The sequence below is a fragment of the Ornithorhynchus anatinus genome, chromosome X3 (assembly GCF_004115215.2).
Source record: "Ornithorhynchus anatinus isolate Pmale09 chromosome X3, mOrnAna1.pri.v4, whole genome shotgun sequence".
NCBI classification, from domain to species: Eukaryota; Metazoa; Chordata; class Mammalia; order Monotremata; family Ornithorhynchidae; genus Ornithorhynchus; species Ornithorhynchus anatinus.
The window spans coordinates 33,078,132-33,099,115 of record NC_041751.1 but is presented as its reverse complement, the minus strand read 5'-3'; the positions used below and the strand labels follow the sequence as shown (position 1 = coordinate 33,099,115).

At 51.4% G+C, this 20,984-nt stretch overlaps 3 protein-coding genes across 3 annotated transcripts; 2 read left to right on the top strand and 1 right to left on the bottom strand.

The window, feature by feature from the left end:
- Positions 1 to 10,861: 10,861 nt before the first annotated feature.
- Positions 10,862 to 13,653, top strand: LOC107547115 (olfactory receptor 14J1-like). The gene is made up of 2 exons (XM_029053813.1): positions 10,862 to 11,005; positions 12,570 to 13,653. Exons 1-2 carry the CDS (start codon positions 10,862 to 10,864, stop codon positions 13,524 to 13,526), a joined length of 1,101 nt encoding a protein of 366 aa, XP_028909646.1. The 3' UTR covers positions 13,527 to 13,653.
- A 3,140-nt stretch (positions 13,654 to 16,793) lies between these two features.
- On the top strand, positions 16,794 to 17,198 carry LOC100084910 (olfactory receptor 2H1-like). The gene has a single exon (XM_007658567.2). It carries the CDS (start codon positions 16,794 to 16,796, stop codon positions 17,196 to 17,198), a length of 405 nt encoding a protein of 134 aa, XP_007656757.2.
- Positions 17,199 to 19,269: 2,071 nt separating this feature from the next.
- LOC100084902 (olfactory receptor 14A16-like) lies at positions 19,270 to 20,292 on the bottom strand. Its single transcript, XM_001515265.3, has one exon. The coding sequence runs from the start codon at positions 20,290 to 20,292 to the stop codon at positions 19,270 to 19,272; it is 1,023 nt and encodes a 340-aa protein (XP_001515315.3).
- Between the last annotated feature and the right edge of the window lie 692 nt (positions 20,293 to 20,984).

Genomic DNA, 20,984 nt, shown 5'->3' with positions numbered 1-20,984 from the left:
ATCCCAGCAGCAGGAATCCCGTCGCTGCCGTGAGATTGGCCATTTCCTTGTGGAAGACGGTTTTATCCAGTCTGGTTGGATGCGAGGGCAGTGGGAAATGAGAAGTCAAATGGGTGTCTTTTCCAAGTAATATCCAGGTCTTCGGAGGCACTAACACATTACTTATTCTTCCCTTCTTACCTCAGAAGGTAACAGTGCCTTCTGAGGTACTAGACAGTTCCTGAAATTACCTCACCTGGGCTTGGGAGTCAGAGGTCGTGGGTTCTAATGCCGGCTCCACCACTTATCAGCTGTGTGACCTTGGGCAAGCCACTTCACTTCTCTGTGCCTCAGCGACCTCGTCTGTAAAATGAAGGTTAAGATTGTGAGCCCCGCGTGGGACGACCTGATTACCTCGTATCTCCCCCAGCGCTTAAAACAGTGCTTGGCACATAATAAGCAGTTCACAAATACCATCATTATTATCATTATTATTATTATTATTACGGGCCAACCTTCCCACTCCACTCCTCTAGCATCAACTTACTCACCGTGCCCCGATCTCGTCTATCTCGCCGCCGACCCCTTTTCCAAGACCTCCCCCTAGCCTGGAACTCCCTCCCTCTCCCTACGCAGCAGACCCCCACTCTCCCCTCCTTCAAATCATTAATACATTAAACATTAATGTTTAAATACATGTAAAAATGTAATAAAACATTAAACATTCATAAAGTCACATCTCCTCCAAGAGGCCTTCCCCAAATTAGCCCTCTTTTCCTGACTTTCTCTCCCTCTTCTGTGTCACCTACTCACCTGGAATTGCATCACCTCACCTTCAGCTCCACAACGCTTATGTATATAGACGTGATTTATTTTAATGACTGTCTCCGCGCTCCGGGCAGGGAACGTGTCTACCAACTCGGTTGTACTGGACTCTCCCAAGCATTTAGTACGGTGCTCTGCACAAGGCAAGCCGTCAATCGATACCCCTGGTTGCGTTGATCGCGCCCACCAACTCGGTTGTATTGTACTCTCCCAAGCTTAGTATGGGCTCAATAATAATAATAATTATGGTATTTTTTAAGCGCTTACTATGTGCTGAGCACCGTTCTAAGTGCTGGGGTAGATACCGGGTCATCGGGCTGTCCCACGAGGGGCTCACGGTTTTAATCCCCATTTTACAGATGAGGTCACTGAGGCACAGAGAAGTTAAGTGGCTTGTCCGAGGTCTCACAGCGGACAAATGGCGGAGCCGGGATCAGAACCCATGTCCTCTGACTCCCAAGCCCGGCCTCTTTCCACTAAGCCACGCCGCTTCTCAACTGAGTCGTTGTGTGTATCTCCACTAGAAACAGCGTGGCTCAGTGGAAAGAGCCGGGGCTTGGGAGTCAGAGGTCGTGGGTTCCAAATCCGCCCCCGCCCCGCGTCAGCTCTGTGACCTTGGGCAAGTCATTTCACTTCTCTGTGCCTCAGTCACCTCATCTCTAAAATGGGGATGAAGCCCGTGAGCCTCACGTGGGACAACCCGATTACCTTGTATCTTCCCCAGCGCTTAGATCAGTGCTTGGCACACAGTAAGCGCTTAACAGATACCGACATTATTATTAGAGTGGTGTCTCAGACGGGATGGTCTGGTTTCCCGGTACGTGTCCCGGATTTTTAATTTCATTACTACTGAAAACCGAGGCTGGTAGATTTCCAAGGACACGATAGAGGAATAGAATTACTCTAGGGTTGGGGGGGGGGGGTGTCTCGATCTCTGCACTTGTCCCCCTTTCAGCCTGGGAGAAACCGTCTAGTAAATAGGCATTTAGAATCGCCTAACAACGTCAGTGTGTGGTATCTGAGCCCTTACTGTGTGCAGAGAACCGTATTAAGCCCTTGGGAGAGTACGAGAGAACAAGTCGACACGATCCCTTCCCTAAAGAATCGTACAATCTAGTGGTGGAATTATTATTATTTATTAATTAAGTGCCGTCGAGTGGGCACTTATGTACATTCCCATCATTCAATCATGTCTAGGGAGTGTTTACTATATGCAAAGCACTGTTCTAAGCGCTTGGGGAGAGTACAGTGTGACAGAGTTGGGAGACACATTCCCTACCCACAAGGAGATCCAGGGTTAGAGTCTAGAGGGGGGGATGGACATTGGTATTAACATACAGATTACATCTTTGTATGTAAATTCTGTGGGGCTGAGGCAGGGGTGAATAAAGGATGTAAATCCCAGTTTATTATATCCGCAGATTTATTTTATTATATATCATGATTCACGAATTCCACCCAGAATCGATTTATTTATGTTTATGTCTGTCTCCCCCTCTAGACTATAAGCACCTTGTGGGCAGGGATAACGTCTACCAACTCCGTTATATCGCAAAACGGCTCTTGGCATGTGGTAAGCGCTTAACAGAAACCAGAATTATTATCATCACTCTTCCAAATGCTTAACAGAGTGCTCTGCGCCCATTAAAAACTCCATAGATGGATCGATTGATCAGTGATAGGTGGTGGGTGCGGTTTGCTGGGCTCACCTGTTTCTGCTGGGTAAATTCCGTAAGGCTCCGGCCTCCGTCTGAACGGGTGGCTGGTCGAAGAAGGACAACCCGTAGGTGGGTCTGGTTGTTTGGGGGCCTGAAGGTACAGGGGGGGAAGTTTGGGCTTTATTACCCCGAAGGCTTCAGGGGCAAGGGGGTCGGCACCCCCGGGGTGAGTCCAGAACGCATACCTGCGCGGCCCCAGAGGACGCCGCAGTGGAAACCGGGGAAGGGATGACATCAGCTCTCAGATCTCCCCGGCGTCCCAACTCCCCAGGCTGCTGAGATGCCTGAGGAGGATGAAACGGTTGCGAGAGTGACTGGGCTGTCCTTTTTTAATTTTCCGGTCTTTGTTCAGCGCTCACTATGTGCCGGGCCCTGTACTAAATGCTGGGGTAGAGACAAACTCCTCAGGTTGTATCTGTCCCACGGAGGGGGCGGGGGGGGTCGCATTTTAATCCCCGTTTAAAGATGAGGGAACTGAGGCTCCGAGAAGTGAAGTGACTCGCCCAAGGTGACTGCAGAGGAGCCCCACAGGCGTGAGGAGAGTTGGTATGGGGGAGGAGGGGGAAGTTACCAGCCCTGATTAGCCCCTCTGGACCCTGCACCCGATGGGGTGGGAAATGAGGGTCTCGGCGGGGCAGTCTACCGGAACGGGAAGGGCCCGGGAACGGGAAGCCTAGTTTGGCTTCTTGCCCGCTATAAACTTGGGCAAGTTCATTAGCCTCTCCGTACCTCGGTTTCTTCAACTTATCTCTCCTAAGCATTTAGTCATTCAGTCAGTCGATCGCATTTATCGAACGCTTAGAGTAGGCAGAGCTCGGGAGGGTTGGATAGAATAGTAATATTGTTACTAAATATTATTATTATACGCCATCATATTATTATAATAATAGTAATACCACTGCTATTAATAAGACTGATAATTATGGTTTTTGTTAAGCGCTCACTATGCTCCGGGCACTGTGACGGATACAAGCAAATTGGGTTGGACCCATGTGGGGCTCACACTCTCAATCCCCATTTTACAGATGAGCTAACTCAGGCACAGAGCAGTCAAGGGACTCGGCCAAGGTCACAAGCAGACGAGTGGCAGAGGCGGGATCAGAACCCATGACCTCGTGACTCCCAGGCCTGGGTTCTATCCACTACATCACGCTGCTTCTCCTGGGAATAAGACGCACATTCACTGCCCACAACAGACTTACGGCCTCGAGGGGGAGACGGACCTTGATCGAGATAAATAAATTCCAGATATGTGGAGCTGAGGGAGAGGTGAATTGGGGGAGCGGATCGGGGCAAGGCAAACGGGAGAGGGAGAAAAGGAAATGAGGGCTTAGTCAGGGAAGGCCTCTTGGAGGAGACGGGATTTTAATAAGGCTTTGAAGGTGGGGAGGGTGGTGGTCTGTCGGATATAAACGGGGAAGGAGTTCTGGGCCAGAGGCAGGATATGCACGAGGGGTTGGCGGTGAGCTAGACAAGATCGAGGCACAAACTGTAATGATAGTAATAGTTATGGTATTTGTTAAGCGCTTACTATGTACAGAGCACTGTTCTAAGCGCTGGGGTAATCGGATTGTCCCACGTGGGGGGCTCACATTTTTTATCCCCATTTTTACAGATGAGGTAACTGAGGCACAGAGAAGTGAAGTGACTTGTCCAAAGTCACCCGGCAGACAGGTGGCGGGGCCGGGATTAGAACCCACGACCTCTGACTCCCAAGCCCGGCCTCTTTCCACTGAGCCACGCTGCTTCTCCCAATCAGTTGTACTACTTGAATCAGTCAATCAGTGGTATTTATTAAGTGCTTACTGTGTGCGGAGCGCCGTACTAAGCGTGAGTCCCAGTGGGACAGGGACTGTGTCCAACCCGATCTGCTTGTATCCACTCCAGCACTTAGTACGGTGCCTGGCACATAGTTAAGCGCTTAACAAATACCATAATTATTATCATCGTTGTTATTACTAAGCACTTGGGAGAGGACATTACGAAGGAGGTGATAGATACGTTCCCCGTCCGCCTTTATCTATCCTAATCTAGCAGGAGGGTATTTTTATTTTTCTAGTACAGTGCTTGGCACACAGTAAGCACTCAATAAATATGGGAGAGGACAAGGGTTTTAATTCCGGCTCTGCTGTGAGATTATGGGCAAGCCAGTGAACTTCTCCGGGCCTCACTTTCCTCATCTGTCAAATGGGGACTGTGTCCAACCCGAGGAGCTTGTATTCACCGCAGAGCTTAGAGCGGAGCCCGGCACGTAGTAAGCGCTTGATGGGTATCATTAAAAAACTGAAAGCACCCAATAAATACGATCGATTGAATACCTAGGTGCCAAGATCTCCCGATTGCACATATCCTCCGTCCTCCAGTGGATCTACGCTGAGTAGAGTGCTCTGCATACAGTGAGCGCTCAGTAAGTCCAGCCGATCGACTGGTGGGTGGTCGGTGTCACCGTCCACTTTGGAACAGGCTAGAGGCGTTCCGTTCTACGTGAAAAACTTCCACCTCAGGACCCTCCCCAGGGCGGCCTTCACGTCGCGGTTCCTCAGGCTGTAGATGAGGGGGTTGAGGGCCGGGGGCACCACGGCGCAGAACGCGGACACCGGCGGGTCCGACGTCGACGGGGAGGCCGAGGGAGGCTTGAGGTGGGCAAATGAGGCAGTAGAGAGAAACAAGATGACGACGACGAGGTGGGGCAGGCAGGTGGAGAAGGCTCTGGCCCGGCCCTCGGCGGCCGGCATCCTCAGCACGGCCCCGAAGATGCGCGCGTAGGAGACGACGATGGAGGCGAAACAACCGAGGCACAGGAACACGCTGAGGCCCAGCACGGCCATCTCCTCACCGTGGCGCCTGGAAGAGGAGAGCCGGATGAGGGAAGGGACGTCGCAGAAGAACTGACGGATGGCGCTGGAGTCACAGAAGAGGAGGGAGAAAGTCACGGCGGTGTGGATGCCTCCGTTCAGCCCCCCGCCGAGCCAGGAGGCGGCCGCCATCTTCCCGCAGGCCCCCCGGTCCACGACGGCCCCGTAGCGCAGGGGGAGGCAGATGGCGGCGTAGCGGTCGTAGGACGTGGCCGTGAGCGGGGCCACTTCGACACCCGCCAGGGCGATTACTAAGAAGACTTGAGAGATGCAACCCGGGACGGAGATTTCCCTGCGGTCGGTCAGGGAGTCGTGGATGGATTTGGGGACGGTGACGGAGACGAGGCAGAGGTCGAGGACGGACAGGTGCCCGAGGAAGAAGTACACGGGGGCGCGGAGGCGGCGGTCGAGGGCGGTGACGGCGACGACGAGGAGGTTCCCCGTCGGGGCCGCCGGGTAGACCGGGAGGAACGGCGCGGCCTGGACCGGCTGCGGCTCTCGGACCTCCGAGAATCCCAGCAGCAGGAAATCCCTCACCGCTGTGCAATTGGCCATTTCTTCCTTGTGAGGAAACAGGGTCCTGTGCGATGGACGGAGGTGGAAATATCAAGTTATCCAAGCAATACGGTCTAGCGCGGCCCTGGGAGTCAGACGACCTGGGCTTTAATCCCAGTTCTGCCATGTGTCTGCTGGGCAAGTCACTTCACTTCTCTAGGCCCCAGTTTCCTCAACTGTAAAATGAGGATTAAATCCCATTCTTTAATAATAATGTTGGTATTTGTTAAGCACTTACTATGTGCAGAGCACTGTTCTAAGCACTGGGGTAGATACAGGGTCATCAGGTTGTCCCACGTGAGGCTCACAGTTAATCCCCGTTTGCCAGATGAGGTCACTGAGGCCCAGAGAAGTGAAGGGACTTGCCCACAGTCACACAGCTGACAAGTGGCAGAGCTGGGACCCGAACCCATGACCTCGGACTTTCCTCCTTTGCGTTTTCTCCTCCGCTCCCCTCTACCCAGGGCGTGGCGTCTACAACTGAAAGCCATTCGATCCGTACTATTGATTGATCGATGGATTGACTACTGGGAAATGCCGTCCCCGAGGGGAAATATTTGAGAAGAATCCCAGCAATTTCAATTTTTCTCCAGAACGAGGAAAGCTGCCGTTACGGCTGGACCCGACCTCCTCCGGTTTTCAGTACCGCTGCGTCCAGTAATAATAATAATGGCGTTTGTTAAGTGCTTTTTAGGTGCCAAGCACTGTTCTAAGCACTGGGTAGATACAAGTAATCAGGTTGTCCCACTTGGGGCTCCCAGTCTTCATCCCCATTTTACAGATGAGGTAACTGAGGCACAGAGAAGTGAAGTGTGACGCGGTGGACAAGTGGTGGAGCCGGGATTAGAACCCACAACCCCTGACTCCCAAGCCCGCGCTCTTTCCACGAAGCCACGCTGCTTCTCAAAATCCATCAGTCGATCGATCATTGGTATTTCTTGGCTATTTGCAGAGCACCGTACTAAATGCTTGGGAGACTACGATAGCACAGAGTTAGCAGACACGTTCCCTACCCACGATGGGGGAGGCAGACATGAATATAAATCAATAAATATGGTACGAGGCACCATATCGCGGGCCATTCGTTCATTCATTCACTCAATAGTATTTATTGAGCGCTTACTATGCGCAGAGCACCGTACTCAACGCTTGGAATGGACAATTCGGCAACGGATAGAGACGGTCCCTGCCCATTGACTAATGGGGCTAATCGGGGGAGACCACGGCGGGATGGAGGGCGGGTTAAGTCTTCGCAGAGCAGGGTCTCCGCAGCTCCAAGGGACCCCCAGACTAAGAAGTCTGGGAGAAGCAGCATGGCCTAGTGGAAAGACCATTAAGTCAGAGGAGCTGGGTTCTAATTCTGGCCCTGCCAACTGCTTGCTGCGTGACCTTGGACGAGTCGCTTCAACTTCACGGTGCCTCACTTCTCCTCTTCTCTCCCTTACTTAGACTGTGAGCCCAGTGCAGGACAGGGACTGAATCCAACCTAATGAACTTGTAATCTACTCCAGCTCTTAGAAGAGTAATAATAGAACAGTGGAACAGCCCAGAATGCAGAGCAGTAGAATAGAACAGTTATTAGAATAATAATAGTAATATTCTACCGTGATAATGATTTAGCAATGATGACAACGATATAGTAAGCACTCAACCGATAGAAGCAGCGTGGCTTAGAGGATAGAGCCGGGGCTTGGGAGTCCGAGGTCGTGGGTTCTAATCCTGGCTCCACCACTCGTCCATCAGATCACTTCACTTCTCTGTGCCTCAGTTCCCTCATCTGTCAAATGGGGGTGAAGACCGTGAGCTTCAACCCGATGACCTTGTATCTCTCCCAGGGCGTAGAACAGTGCTGGGCACACAGTAAGCGCTTCACAAATACCATCGTCATCATAAGACAAAGCCTCTCCGTTCTCGGTCCCTGCTTCAAACCAGAACATCTCTCTCCAGTCCAATCGTCCCCTCTCCTGTAAACTGTACCCTGAGCTTGGTCTAAGAGAAAGAGCATAATCCCGGCTCCGCCGCTTGCCTGCTGGGTGACCTTGGGCAAGCCCCTTCGCTCCTCTGCATCTCAATTTCCTCAGCTTGGTACCCCGATTATTAAAATCAGGAAAATCAAGCTCGCCTTCCTCACGGGTCTTCTTAGAATCAGGTCTGGAATGAAATGAGAGAGCTTGCTTGCTCCCTCTAGACGGTCGGCTCGTTGCGGACTGGGAAAATGTCGACCGACTCCGTTATATGGTCCTCTTCCAGCTGCTCACTTCAGTGTTCCTCACACGGGCGCTCAATAAATACCACTTATTCATTGACTGATGCCTGCCCAACTACAGTGTAAACTTGCTGAGGCAAGGATCACGTCCACCAACTCTGTTATATTAGACGCTTCCAATCCCCCGTTCAGTGCTCCGTACACAGTGAGCACTGGATAATGCCACTGATTGTTCGACCGACGTCCGACTCTAATTCTAGACTGTAAGCTCGTCGTGGGCAGCCAACGTGTCTACCCACTCTACTAGCTTACTCTCCCAAGAGCTTAGCCCAGTGCTCCGCACCCAATACGCACCCATTGATTGATGAATCCTCTCCTTAGCTCTCACAATTACCCGGGACTCAGGCCTCGCACTCACGATCGCCAGAAAGTGCTCCAGATCTCTGACGGCCTTCCCATCTGAGCCCAGAACTGGTGGCGGATACTCTCAGAACAACGTGCTGCACAGAGGAGCCGCTTTTATGAACTCCTGAAAAACGTACGACTCTCATCTTCTCCCATCCCCTAGGGATCCCGCCCGCTCACAGAGGCTAGGATTCCCAGTGGGCCGTTAGGCGCAACCCCTTAGAAGCCGAAAAATCGCGAAACTCAAAGGAGAGATTGGTCCACCTAGATTTATCCGCCTAGATTTATAATAATTATTAATATTATCATCACTGCTGCTGTATTTAAGCGCTCACTAGATTATTATGATATTTGTTTAGCACTCAATCTGCTATTATTATGGCATATATTAAGGATTCACTATATTATTACTATGGTATATATTAAGCACTCACTATATTATTAATATGGCATTTGTCAAGCACTCACTATATTGCTATTATTATGACATTTGTTAAGCACTCACTATATTACTATCGTGGCATTTGTTAAGCACTTACTATATTATTATTATGGTATTTGTTAAGCATTCACTACATTATTATTACGGCATTTGTTAAGCACTTACTATATTGCTATTATTGTGGTATTTGTTAAGCACTCTCTATATTATTATTGTGGTATTTGTTAAGCACTTACTCTATTATCATTATTATTATGGCATTTGTGAAGCACTCACTATCTTATGAAATTTGTTAAGCACTCACTATATTACTTTGGGATGTGTTAAGCACTCACTATATTACTAATATGGGATTTGTTAGGCGCTCATTATATTATTATTACAGCATTTGTTAAGCACTCGCTATATCATGATTATGGCATTTGTTAAGCATTTACTATGTTATCATTATGGTATTTAAGTACTCACTATGTTATTATTACGACATCTGTTAAGCACTTTCTATATTATTATGGCATTCGTGAAGCACTTACTATATTCTTATTATCAGTATGGAATCTTCTTCAAGGATGAAGGACAACTATCAGTTACTTGATGGTATCTGCTAAGCAATTCAGTGCTTAGTACAGCGGTCGCACAGAGTAGACACTCAATAAATACCGCTGATGATGATGACGATGCAGAGCACTGTACTAAGCGCTTGGGGGCATTCAACACAACAGGGTTGGTAGGTAATAATAATAATAATAATGTTGGTATCTGTTAAGCGCTTACTATGTGCCGAGCACTGTTCTAAGCGCTGGGGTAGATACAGGGTAATCAGGTCGTCCCACGTGAGGCTCGCAGTTAATCCCCATTTGACAGATGAGGGAACTGAGGCACAGAGAAGTTAAGTGACTTGCCCACAGTCACACAGCTGACGAGTGGCAGAGGTAGAGAGTGGCAGAGATGTGATTCCTGTCCATTTTTAGATTGTAATCTGCATGAGGGACAGGGATTGTGTTTAATCCTCCACCCGTGTACTTTCTATCATTTATTATTTATTCAGCCGTATTAATTACGCTCTTACTATATGCAGAGCCCTGCGCTAAGCGCTTGGTACAGGGCTCTGCACGCAGTAAGCACTTAATGAATACAATTACGCCGTCCTCTAGGTACCTGAATGGGAATTCCTGGACCACTGGTTAGGTGGATGGTCCAAATAGCGCTTAGAATAGAGTTTGATTCTTAGTCAGCACTTATTTAAATATTATTACGACTTCTACTATGTACGTGAACGTGAATTCCTGGACCACTGGTTAAATGGATTGTCCAAACAGCGCTTAGAATAGTGTTGGATGCATAGTAAGTGCTTAATCAATACAGTTACCACTTCTACTATGTACCTGAACGTGAACTCCCGGACCTCTGGTTGAGCGGATTGTCCAGACAGCGCTTAGAATGGCATTTGACGCGTAGTAAGCGCTTAATAGATACTATTTCGACTTCTACTATGTACCTGAAGTGAACTCCCGGGCCGCTGGTTAAGTGGATTGTCCAAACAGCACTTAGAATAGCGTTTGATGCATAGTAAGCACTTTATAAATATTATTACGACTTCTACTGCGTATCTGAAACGTGAACTCCCGGGCCGCTGGTTAAAGTGGAGTGTCCAGACAGCGCTTAGAATAGCGTTCGTTGTATAGAAAAGGCTTAAGAAATACCATAAAAACAAACCAACGAAAGAACTCCAGGTGTGCCAGGAGATTAGCAAAGGCCTGGCAGGAAATGCAGTGTCTCAAGTGGTTTCACTCCGTCTCTGAGCTCCTTGGGTCTCCCCGGACTAGCACCCCAACTAGTAAAAGCGGTGGTGGGGGGGGAACCCAGTGATACACCGATGCCCCGCAACGCCTCCCAACCGGAGAGGGATAAAACAACCCACCCTCCCCACGGCTCGGCTCGATCCGGCCTCTCGTCCAACGGAGAGGAGGTGAAAATCGGAGATTGGCTCTTGGGGTTCCGACGTTCGGAGGCGGACGAGGTCGGTCGACTCAATCCCTCCCATCTCAGTTGGTGAGCGGTGGGTGAGGACTCTGCTATTCTATCAGGTTGTCAGGAAAAGTGCCGGGTGTGGGGTTTAGCGGCCACGGCTGGGTGGCCTAGTGGAAAGATCCCGGGCCTGGAAGCCAGGAGGAACTGGGTTCTAATCCCGGCTCTGATGCTCGTCTGCTCTGTGCCTTGGACAAGTCGCTTGGCTTCTCTGTGCCTCAGTTACCTCAACTGTAAAATGGGGATTAAGACTGTGAGCCCCGTGTGGGACGGGGACCGTGTCCAACTTGATCAGCTCAACATATACCATCAAAAAGATATTTTTTCTGAAAGGAACCAGACAGTCTCCATGCACCTCTAGACTGTATGCTCGTTAATTTATTTTTACTTATTTATTCTTTATTAAGCGCTCCCCGCGTGTCCGGCGCCGTTCTAAGCACTGGGGTAGGTAGAAGTTAATCTGTTTGGACGCAGTTCCGGCCCCACATAGGGCTCACAGTTTAAGTAGGAGGGAAGGCAAGCTCAGTGTGGTCAAGGAATGTGTCTATCGACTCTGTTGTACTCTCCCAAGTGCTTAGTATAGCACACAGTGAGCGCTCAATAAATACCACTGGTTGATCGATATGGATGTGGGGATAAAAGGTGTATAATAGCAGAGGGCTGGGAGGCACAGGGCTGAGAGTCACTTGCCTGCTGTGTGATCTTGGACAAATCACTTAAATTCTCTATGACTCGGTTTCCTCATCTGTAAAATGGCCATTAAAACATCTGCTTTCCTTCCTTTTAGACTATGAGCCCCGTGAGGGACAGGAACTGTGACGGATCTGATTGGACTTTATCCATTCCATAGTATGTGCTCAACAAATACCACAGGTAATATTCAGATCTGGTGAATCGAACATATTATTAGTATTAGGGCATTTACAGTCTAATAAAAAATGGGTAACCTCAAACCGGCTGTCAATCAATCGATCAATCGATGGTATTTATTGAGTTCTATCAATTAATAGTATTTACTGAACACTGTACTCAGCGCTAGGGAGAGAGTAGTACAACAGAGTTGATTCCACGTTCCTTACCCACCAGTAGTTTATAGTCTAGAAGGGGAAGCAGCCATTGATTAATCGAGGCATCGATCAATAGCCTGTATTGAGCGCCGACCATGTGCAGGGAACTGTCCTAGGCACTTGGGAGAGAAGCAGCGTGGCGCAGTGGAAAGAGCATGGGCTTTGGAGTCAGGGCTCATGAGTTCGAATCCCGGCTCTGCCACTTGTCAGCTGGGTGACTGTGGGCAAGTCACTTAACTTCTCTGTGCCTCAGTTCCCTCATCTGTAAAATGGGGATTAAGACTGTGAGCCCCACGTGGGGCAGCCTGATTCCCCTGTGTTTACCCCAGCGCTTAGAACAGTGCTCTGCACATAGTAAGGGCTTAACAAATACCAACATTATTAAATACGTGTCACCGTGATCTTGCCCATCAGAAGAAAGTAGGACTAGCTTACTGTGTGATGATTTGACACACTGGTAATGGTTCAAAACGGTCTTCTCCTCCACAGCTAGGACATCTTATCACTGGGAAGGAAATGGCCAACCGCACGGCGGTGACGGGATTCCTGCTGCTGGGATTCTCGGAGGTCCGGGAGGTGCGGCTGGTCCAGGCCGCGCCGTTCCTCCCGGTCTACCTGGCGGCCCTGACGGGGAATCTCCTCGTCGTCGCCGTCACCGCCCTCGACCGGCGCCTCCGCGCCCCCATGTACTTCTTCCTCGGGCACCTGTCCGTCCTCGACCTCTGCTACATCTCCGTCACCGTCCCCCAGTCCGTCCACAACTCCCTGACCGACAACAGATCCATCTCCTTCCTGGGCTGCGTCTTTCAGTTGTTTTTCCTCCTGCTGTTCGCCTTTTCTGAGCTGTACTTTCTCACGGCCATGTCCTACGACCGCTACGCGGCCATCTGCCGTCCCCTGCGCTACGGGGTCATCATGGACCGAGGGGCCTGTGGGAAGATGGCGGCCGCCTCCTGGCTGGGTGGTACCGTCAGCGCCGCCACTCACGCGGCCGCCACCTTCTCCGCCGGCTTCGGCGGGTCCGACGTCATCCGCCATTTCTTCTGTGACACCCCCCAGATGATGGAACTTTCAGGCCCCGGTGGGAACCTCCAGGAGATTGGAGTCACGGTCTTCTCTGCCATTCTGAACGTCTCGTGCCTCGTCTCCATCGTCGTCTCCTACGCGCGCATCTTCGGGGCCGTGCTGAGGATGCCGGCCGCCGAGGGCCGGGCCAGAGCCTTCTCCACCTGCCTGCCCCACCTCGCCGTGGTGATTTTATTCATCTCCACGGGAACTGTCGCCCACCTCAAGCCGCCCTCAGCCTCCTCCTCGACACCGGACCTGCTGGTGTCCGTGTTCTACACCGTGGTGCCCCCGGCCCTCAACCCCCTCATCTACAGCCTGAGGAACCGGGACGTGAAGGCCGCCCTGGGGAGGCTGCCGGGAGTGAGAGGATGGCTCTGAGAAACAGGGCCGCATGAAGTTCGTCCTGTAATTTGGGGGGGAAGAAATCCTGTAGGAAACACGTTCCCCTTCTTCTAGGGAAGGCTCAGCCAATCCATCACTCAATTAAACTATCAGATATTTTCAACGGTGGTCGTTTAGCACTTACTACGTGCCGGGCACTTAACTAGGCACTGGGGTAGATATCATTTTGTATATATTATTTATTACTCTATTTTCTGAATGAGGTGTACATTTCCTTGACTCTATTTATCCTGATGATGTTGTCTTGTTTTTGTCTCGTTCTGCTTTGCTTTGCCATCTGTCTCCCCCGTTTAGACTGTGAGCCCGTCACTGGGCGGGGATTGTCTCTATCTGTTGCCGAATTGTACATCCCAAGTGCTTAGTACAGTGCTCTGCACATCGTAAACGCTCAATAAATACTAGTGAATGAATGAAACTCGTCAGGTCGGACACAGTCCCTGTCCCACAGGGTGATCACTCCCAATTCACTAGTGGAACCCGGACACAAACTCCATTTAACGGTCTCAGTGGCATTTAGCGAACATTTACCGTGCAGAGCACTGTACTGAGCACTTGGGACAATACAACACTGTCGGAAAAAACGTTCCCTGCCCACGTCGAGCAAATCAGGTAAACAGGAACCGCTGAACTAAACCACCCAGACCTGTAATTTTAAAGCAAAGCATAGTAGCAGTGTGAAGAGTGGAAAGCACCCAGGTCCCCGTGTCAGAAAGCCCTGAGTTCTAATCCCGCCTCCACCACCTCCCTGCTGTGTGACCCTGGGCAAGTCACTTCGCTTCCCTGTGCCTCATCTGAAAAATGGGGATTAAGACTGGGAATCCAGCGTGGGGCCTGATTAGTTTGCATCCACCGCAGCCCTTACTACAGTGTCTATCCCATAGTAAGGGTTTTATAACAACAACAAGAAGCAGGAGAAAGAATCAGAAGCAATCAAGGGTGTGTGGCCATAAACAGGCCCGCCTTTGTCTCAGCAGAAACTAAAGTCATAAATGGAAAAGGAGAGACTCTAAACTCTTCACGTTGCACCAGAACAACAACAAGAAGAAGCAGGAGAAAGAATCAGAAGCAATCAAGGGTGTGTGGCCGTAAACAGGCCGGCCTTTGTCTCAGCAGAAACTAAAGTCATAAATGGAAAAGGAGAGACTCTAAACTCTTCAGGTTGCACCAGAACAACAAGAAGAAGAAGCAGGAGAAAGAATCAGAAGCAATCAAGGGTGTGTCCGTAAACAGACTCGCCTTTGTCTCAGCAGAAATTAAAGTCATAAATGAAAACGAGAGACTCCGAACCCTTCCCAGTGGTCCTAGAGCTCCTCACATCAAGCCCAGTTCTGCCAGTGCCAGGGGAAACAAGAGGAGAGGAGGGAAAGAGAGCCTGCAGCCGGAAGAATTTGCCGGAAGAATTGGGATCTGGTGGGAGCAAGGGGTGGGGATAATTAAGAAAGATGGTGGTTCAGCCGTTCTCCAGGCCTCGCAAGAAGATCCAGATGAAGGATGAAGGTCGAGGATGAAGCCCCTCGTCGGGCAGTCCACCCCATTGTTCATTCATTCATTCAATCATATATAATAATAGTGATAATATTGGTATTTATTAAGCTCTTACTGTATGACAAGCACTGTGGAAGATACAAAGTAAACAGGTTGCCCCATGTGGGGCTCAAAGTCTTAATCCCCATCTTTCAGATGAGGTACCCGAGGCACAGAAAAGTTAAGTGACTTGCCCAAAGTCACACAGCTGACCAGTCCAGGGCCGGGATTAATGAATTTGCGAATGCTTTGAAGTGCTGGGAAGCTGATAGCTGAAGCATCTCTCTCCCCAAGGCTCTCCCCAAGGAGTCCCTACTCTGGCCTCCTCTGTGCCCGACTAATTGTTGCAGTTGGAGGGCGTGAGAATCCCACAGGGGCCCTCCCCATCTGCGTCTCTCTCTTCATAGATCCCGTGCTCCAGAAACATTGCTTCCCCCGACCCCCAGATGTGAAGAGCACCCGGACAGACACTCCGGTCCTCAGCTCCCCATTGCCTCTCTCAGTTCCCGAGATCCTACGGAAAGGGCAGTAGGAGCCTGGACCGACGAAGGGATGTAGAGCAGGGGCGACGGGAGGAATCAATTTTCCTCGGACGTCGGCCCGACCCCCGACCATCTTCCCACCGGCCACCCGCTGCTGGAGAGATTTGGGAAAAAGGGGCTGGGGGAGGATCCTTTCTCTGCCTCCCTGCTCAGCTTCCTTCTCACCGCCTCGCTCACGAGGGTAAGGATGGAATCTCCAACACTGGCTTCCGCTCAGCCCATCCAGTGGAATCATTTCTCTAGATCAGAGTGGGAATCTGCCTTTTCTTCGCACCAGGAGTCGTGATCAGGGATGAAACAGAGACCCCCCCGACCCCTCCCTTCCCCCCGGCCAATCCGTAGCCTCTTTGATATTTGGGAAAATGGAAATTGGGTATATGTGCTACTAATCCAGAGTGTTTATTGAGCATTCCTGTGCGGAGCAGGGAAAGTGCAATATAGGGCAGGATCCCTACCCTCGAGGAGTTTGCGGTCTAGTCTGCCTCAAAACTCCATCCTATCTGCATTCATTCATTCAATCGCATTTATTGAGCGTTTACTGTGCGCGGAACACTGTACTAAGCGCGTGGAAAGTACAATTCGGCAACAGATAGTGACGGTCCCTACCCAACAACGGGCTCACGATCTAGAAGGGGGAGACGGACAACGAAACAAAACAAGTAGACAGGGATCAATGCCAGCAAAAGAGATAAATAGAATTGTAGATATATACACGTCGTTAACGTGATAAATACATAAAAAAATACACAAGTGCCGAGGGGGAGGGGAAGGGGGTAGAGCGGAGGGAGGGAGTCGGGGAGATGGGGAGGGGAGGAGGAGCAGAGGAAAAGAGGGGGGCTCAGTCGGCGATCGGGGAGAAAGCCTTGGCCATCACTAGCCCACGATTACTAGCCCTGATCCAATTCTAAATCTAAGTCCGGGAGTGGCTTGGGAGACAAGGGACCCAAGAGTGTGAGCTGGGCTTCCCATTGACCTCGGGGAGCTGAGGAGTGGAAGGCGCTAAGGAAGAGCTGAGGGGTGAGAAGTAGCGTGGCCCTAGAGCCAAGGCCTTGGAGTCAGAAGGACCTGGGTTCTAATCCCGGCCCAGCCACTTGCCTGCCATCTGCCGTGTAACTCCAGGGCAAATCGCTCCTCTTCTCTATGCCTCCTGTTTCTTCATCTGCAGAATGGGGGTTCAATGCCCGCCATGCTCAAGTTGGCATGCGTGGACGTCCGGGCCAACGAGATCCAGCTCTTCGTGGGCACTTTGGTCCTGATTCTCCTGCCCTTGAGCCTGATCACGGTCTCCTATGGGTCCATCGCCCGGGCCGTGCTGAGGATCAAGTCGCCCCGGGTCTGGAGGAAGGCCCTGGGCACCTGCGGGTCCCACCTCCTGGTGGTCACGCTCTTCTACGGCTCCATCACGGCGGTCTACGTCTGGCCCGGCAGCTCCTTCTCTGGGACCTGGGACAAGTTTCTGACCCTCTTCTACACCGTGGTCACCCCCACCCTCAACCCGCTCATCTACACCCTGAGGAACAAGGACATGAAGGGGGCGGTGAGGAGGATTCTGGGAAAAGGCCAGAGCTCAGAAAAGGGCTAACGTCTTGAAGCAAATTGTTCTCGAGTTCTTGAGAAGGGCGGGAAAAGTAGCTGTCCACTGAAGGAAAACAGATGTCTGGACAAAAATCCGACAATGAGAATAATCGTGGTGTTTGTTGAGCGCTCACCGTGCGCCTAGCACCGAACTAAGCGCTGGGTTAGGCACAAGATAAGCAGGTCCCACGTGGGGCTCACGGTCTAAGGAGGAGGAAGGACGGGTATGGAGGCAACTGAGGCGCAGAGAAGTTAAGTCGGTCGCCTAAGGTCACACCGCCGGTGGGTGGCAGAGCCAGGATTAGAACCCAGATCCTCTGACTCCCAGGCCCGCGTTCTCTCCACTAGGCCAAGCTGCGTCTCTAAAGTACCCCCGGGGGCATCCATCCAAGGAATCCTAAGCTTCGTATCCTGAATTACGCTCAGAGATGTGCGTATCCGTTGCTGAGACGCTCTATGCTCCGGGATGCGTGTTAATCAACTCTCCCACCTTCGCTACGCTTCCCCGTCTAGCCTGCAAGTTCCTTGTGGGCAGAAAACGTGTCTCTTATATTGTATTCTCCCAAGTGCTCAGCAGAGTGCTCTGCACACAGTAATCGTTCAATAAATACCACTGATGGAGAGATGAATGTCTTGTCTCCCCCTTTGGACTGTCAGCTCGGTGTGGGCAGGGACTGTGGCTACCAACTCTGTTTTACTGTCCTCTCCCAAGCGCTTAGTTCGATGCTCTGCACCCAGAAAGCGCTCAATAAATACGATTAAGAGATCGATTGATTGATATTTATCTCAGCAAATCTTCTTAATCCTCCACTATTTCCCTCTTCCGCAGCCTCTTTTTATGCCTGTCTTCCCCTGAAGATTCTTAGGTCCATGTGGGCAAGGAACGCGTCTACCCTCTCTGTTGTACTGTACTTTCCCAAGTGCTTAGTACAGGGCTCTGCACACAAGAAGTGCTCAGTAAATATCACCGATCGTGGATTGATTGCAGTACGTAAGCCCGGACGAGGTTATCGTACGCCATCGTTCGGTAAAGATGTAGCTATGGAGGTGAATATCCTGGAAATACCCGCCAAGGGTGAGACTCGATAAAAGGGCAGAAAAACCCAGGACAGAGAATAGTGGGAATTCTGTTCCACTGGACTTACCCAAGTAATCAGCACAGCGCTCTGCGCACGGTAAGCGCTCGAAAAATACCACCCATTCGTTGATCGATCGATAGTGTTGCCTAGTGACCTTGAGATTCAGCCGACCCTTGTTCAAGTCTCTGATCTTCTGGGTGACCTTAAGCAAGTCAGTTTCCCTTCCTGGGCCACAGTTTCTTCATCTGTAAAATGGGGTTAAGATAGATTCTGTGAACCCTGTGTGAGCCAGGGACTCTTTCCAATCTCATAACCTTGAATCTACTACGTGCTTAACGCATAGTAAGTGCCAGAGAGTTTTTTTGAATGGCATTTGTTAAGCACTTACTATTTGTCAAGCACTGTCCTAAGCGGTGATAGTAACTATTACTATCACTATTAATAATAATAATACTGTTCGTAGGCCCCACCCGTTCCTTTATTTTATGTGCCTTATTTACAGGTGATTTGATTAATGGACTAAAGTTTCCATGACAGAGAGATAGCAGAGCGACAGAGATAGAAACAACTGGACATTTACTCAAATTGTACTCGATCCTGAAAATTGAAAACAATAGAAATTTTGATCTCAGGCCTAACTCAACGCGTTTTTTTGAAATAAATCGGTAAGTGGCTAGAAACGTTTCCTACTAGGTGGACCCGGATGACTCTTGGGGCAATGGGGATGTGATAGTCGCTGCCTTTCGTGAGATTTTTTACCATGAGAAGCAGCGTGGCCCAGTGGAAAGAGACCGGGCTGGGGAGTCAGAGGACGTGGCTTCTAATCCCGATTCCGCCACTTGTCTGCTGGGCAAGCCACGTAACTTTTCTGTGCCTCAGTTTCCTCATCTGTAAAATGAGGATTAAGACAGCCCCACGCGGGCCAACCCGGTCACTCTGTATCTACCCAGAGCTTCGAACAGTGCTTGACACACAGTAAGCGTGTAGCAAATACCTTAATCATTCGTTTTTATTGTTTTTATTTCGGCAGACGGCAGGCCTGAGCCCAAGGAGCTGATCATCTAAAGGAAAGCCCCCCCCGGGGGGGGGGGGCTTCTGCCCTAAGAGTTTCTCCATCGCCATCTTCACGTCGCGGTTCCTCAGGCTGTAGATGAGGGGGTTCAAGGTGGGGGGCAACACGGAGTAGAACACGGACAGCTTGAGTTCCAGCGCGGAGGGGGAGTCGGATATCGGCTTCAGGTAGGCAGAGGAGCCGGAGGTGACCAAAAGGGTGACGACGGCGAGGTGGGGCGGGCAGGTGGAGAAGGCTTTGCCCCGGCCCTCGGCGGCCGGCATCCTCAGCACGGCCCGGAAGATGCGCGCGTACGAGACGACGACGAGCACGGAGCAGAAGAAGGGTAAGCCGACGGTCGTGGCTAAACTCAGCTTCTGGGCCCCTTGGCCGGAGGAGCAGGCGAGCCTCAGCGACTGGGGGCCGTCGCAGAGGAACTGGTGGACGACGTTGGGGGCACAGAAGGACAGGGAGAAGACGCCGGTCGCGTAGAGGGCGGCGTTCAGGCCGCTGCTGAGCCAGGAGGCGGCCAGCACGGAGGCACAGGCCCCGCGGTGCACGACGGTGTCATAGCGCAGGGGGCGGCAGACGGCCACGAGGCGGTCGTGGGACGTGACGGTCGGCAGGGCCATCTCCGATCCGATCAAGAAGATCACGAGAAAGACCTGGGCGGCGCAGGCCGGCGGGGAGACGGAGTTGCCGTTCGAGAGGGAGTCGGGGATGGATTTGGGGACGGTGACGGAGACGTAGCGGAGGTCGACGAGGGCCAGGTTCCCGAGGAGGAAGTACAAGGGCGTGTGGAGGCGGCGGTCGAGGACGGTGACGGCGACGATGAGGAGGTTCCCCGTCAGGGCCGCCAGGAAGACCGGGAGGAACAGCGCGGCCTGGACCGGCCGCAGCCCCCGGACCTCCGAGAATCCCAGCAGCAGGAATCCCCTCGCCGCCGGGCGGTTGGCCGTGTCGTCTGACATCTGGCCGGAAGCCCCCGCTGAGAACCTGAGCGTCCGCCCAAGGACGGCACCGTCGGAGAGATGAAATCGGCGGGTTGGCTGGAACGCCTCAGATCCCTTCTCCCTCCACCTCCGGGCCTGAGCGGGATTCGGTTAACCCGGAGACGAGGACCATGGCGGGGAGAGGCGGAGGGCTTCCTGTAGACAGACGGAGAATTGTCAGGATAAAGAATCCACAGCCCGAGCCAAGCTCCCTGCCGACAGGGAACCCGTCTACCGACTCCGTTACATCGCACTCTCCAAGCGCTCAGCGCAGTGCTTTGCATCCGGTAAGCGCTCAATAAAAAAGATCGATTGACCCATCATTTCTGTAATCGTATCTGTTAAGTACTTAATATGCTTACTTGAAGAGCAGCGTGGCTTCATTCCCTCTCTAGACTGTCAGTTCTCTGGGGGCAGGAAATGTGTCCGTTGCAATAATAATAGAGTTGGTATTTGTTAAGCGCTCACTAGGTGCCAAGCGCTGTTCTAAGCGCCGGGGTAGGTACAAGGTAATCAGGCTGTCCCACGTGGGGCTCACAGTCTTACTCTCCATTTTCCAGCTGAGGTGACTGAGGCGCAGAGAAGTTAAGTAACTCACCCAAAGTCACACAGCTGATGAGTGGCCGAGCTGGGATTAGAACCCACGACCCGTGACTCCCAAGCCCGGGCTC

Excerpts from the sequence above, each read along its gene's own strand:
- LOC107547115 (XM_029053813.1), top strand. The coding sequence starts at position 10,862 with ATGCCCCGCAACGCCTCCCAACCGGAGAGGGATAAAACAACCCACCCT. Across the intron at positions 11,006-12,569 it reads GACGTTCGGAGGCGGACGAG|CTAGGACATCTTATCACTGG; the intron begins GTCGGTCGACTC and ends TCTCCTCCACAG.
- LOC100084910 (XM_007658567.2), top strand. The coding sequence starts at position 16,794 with ATGCCCGCCATGCTCAAGTTGGCATGCGTGGACGTCCGGGCCAACGAG.
- LOC100084902 (XM_001515265.3), bottom strand. The coding sequence starts at position 20,292 with ATGTCAGACGACACGGCCAACCGCCCGGCGGCGAGGGGATTCCTGCTG.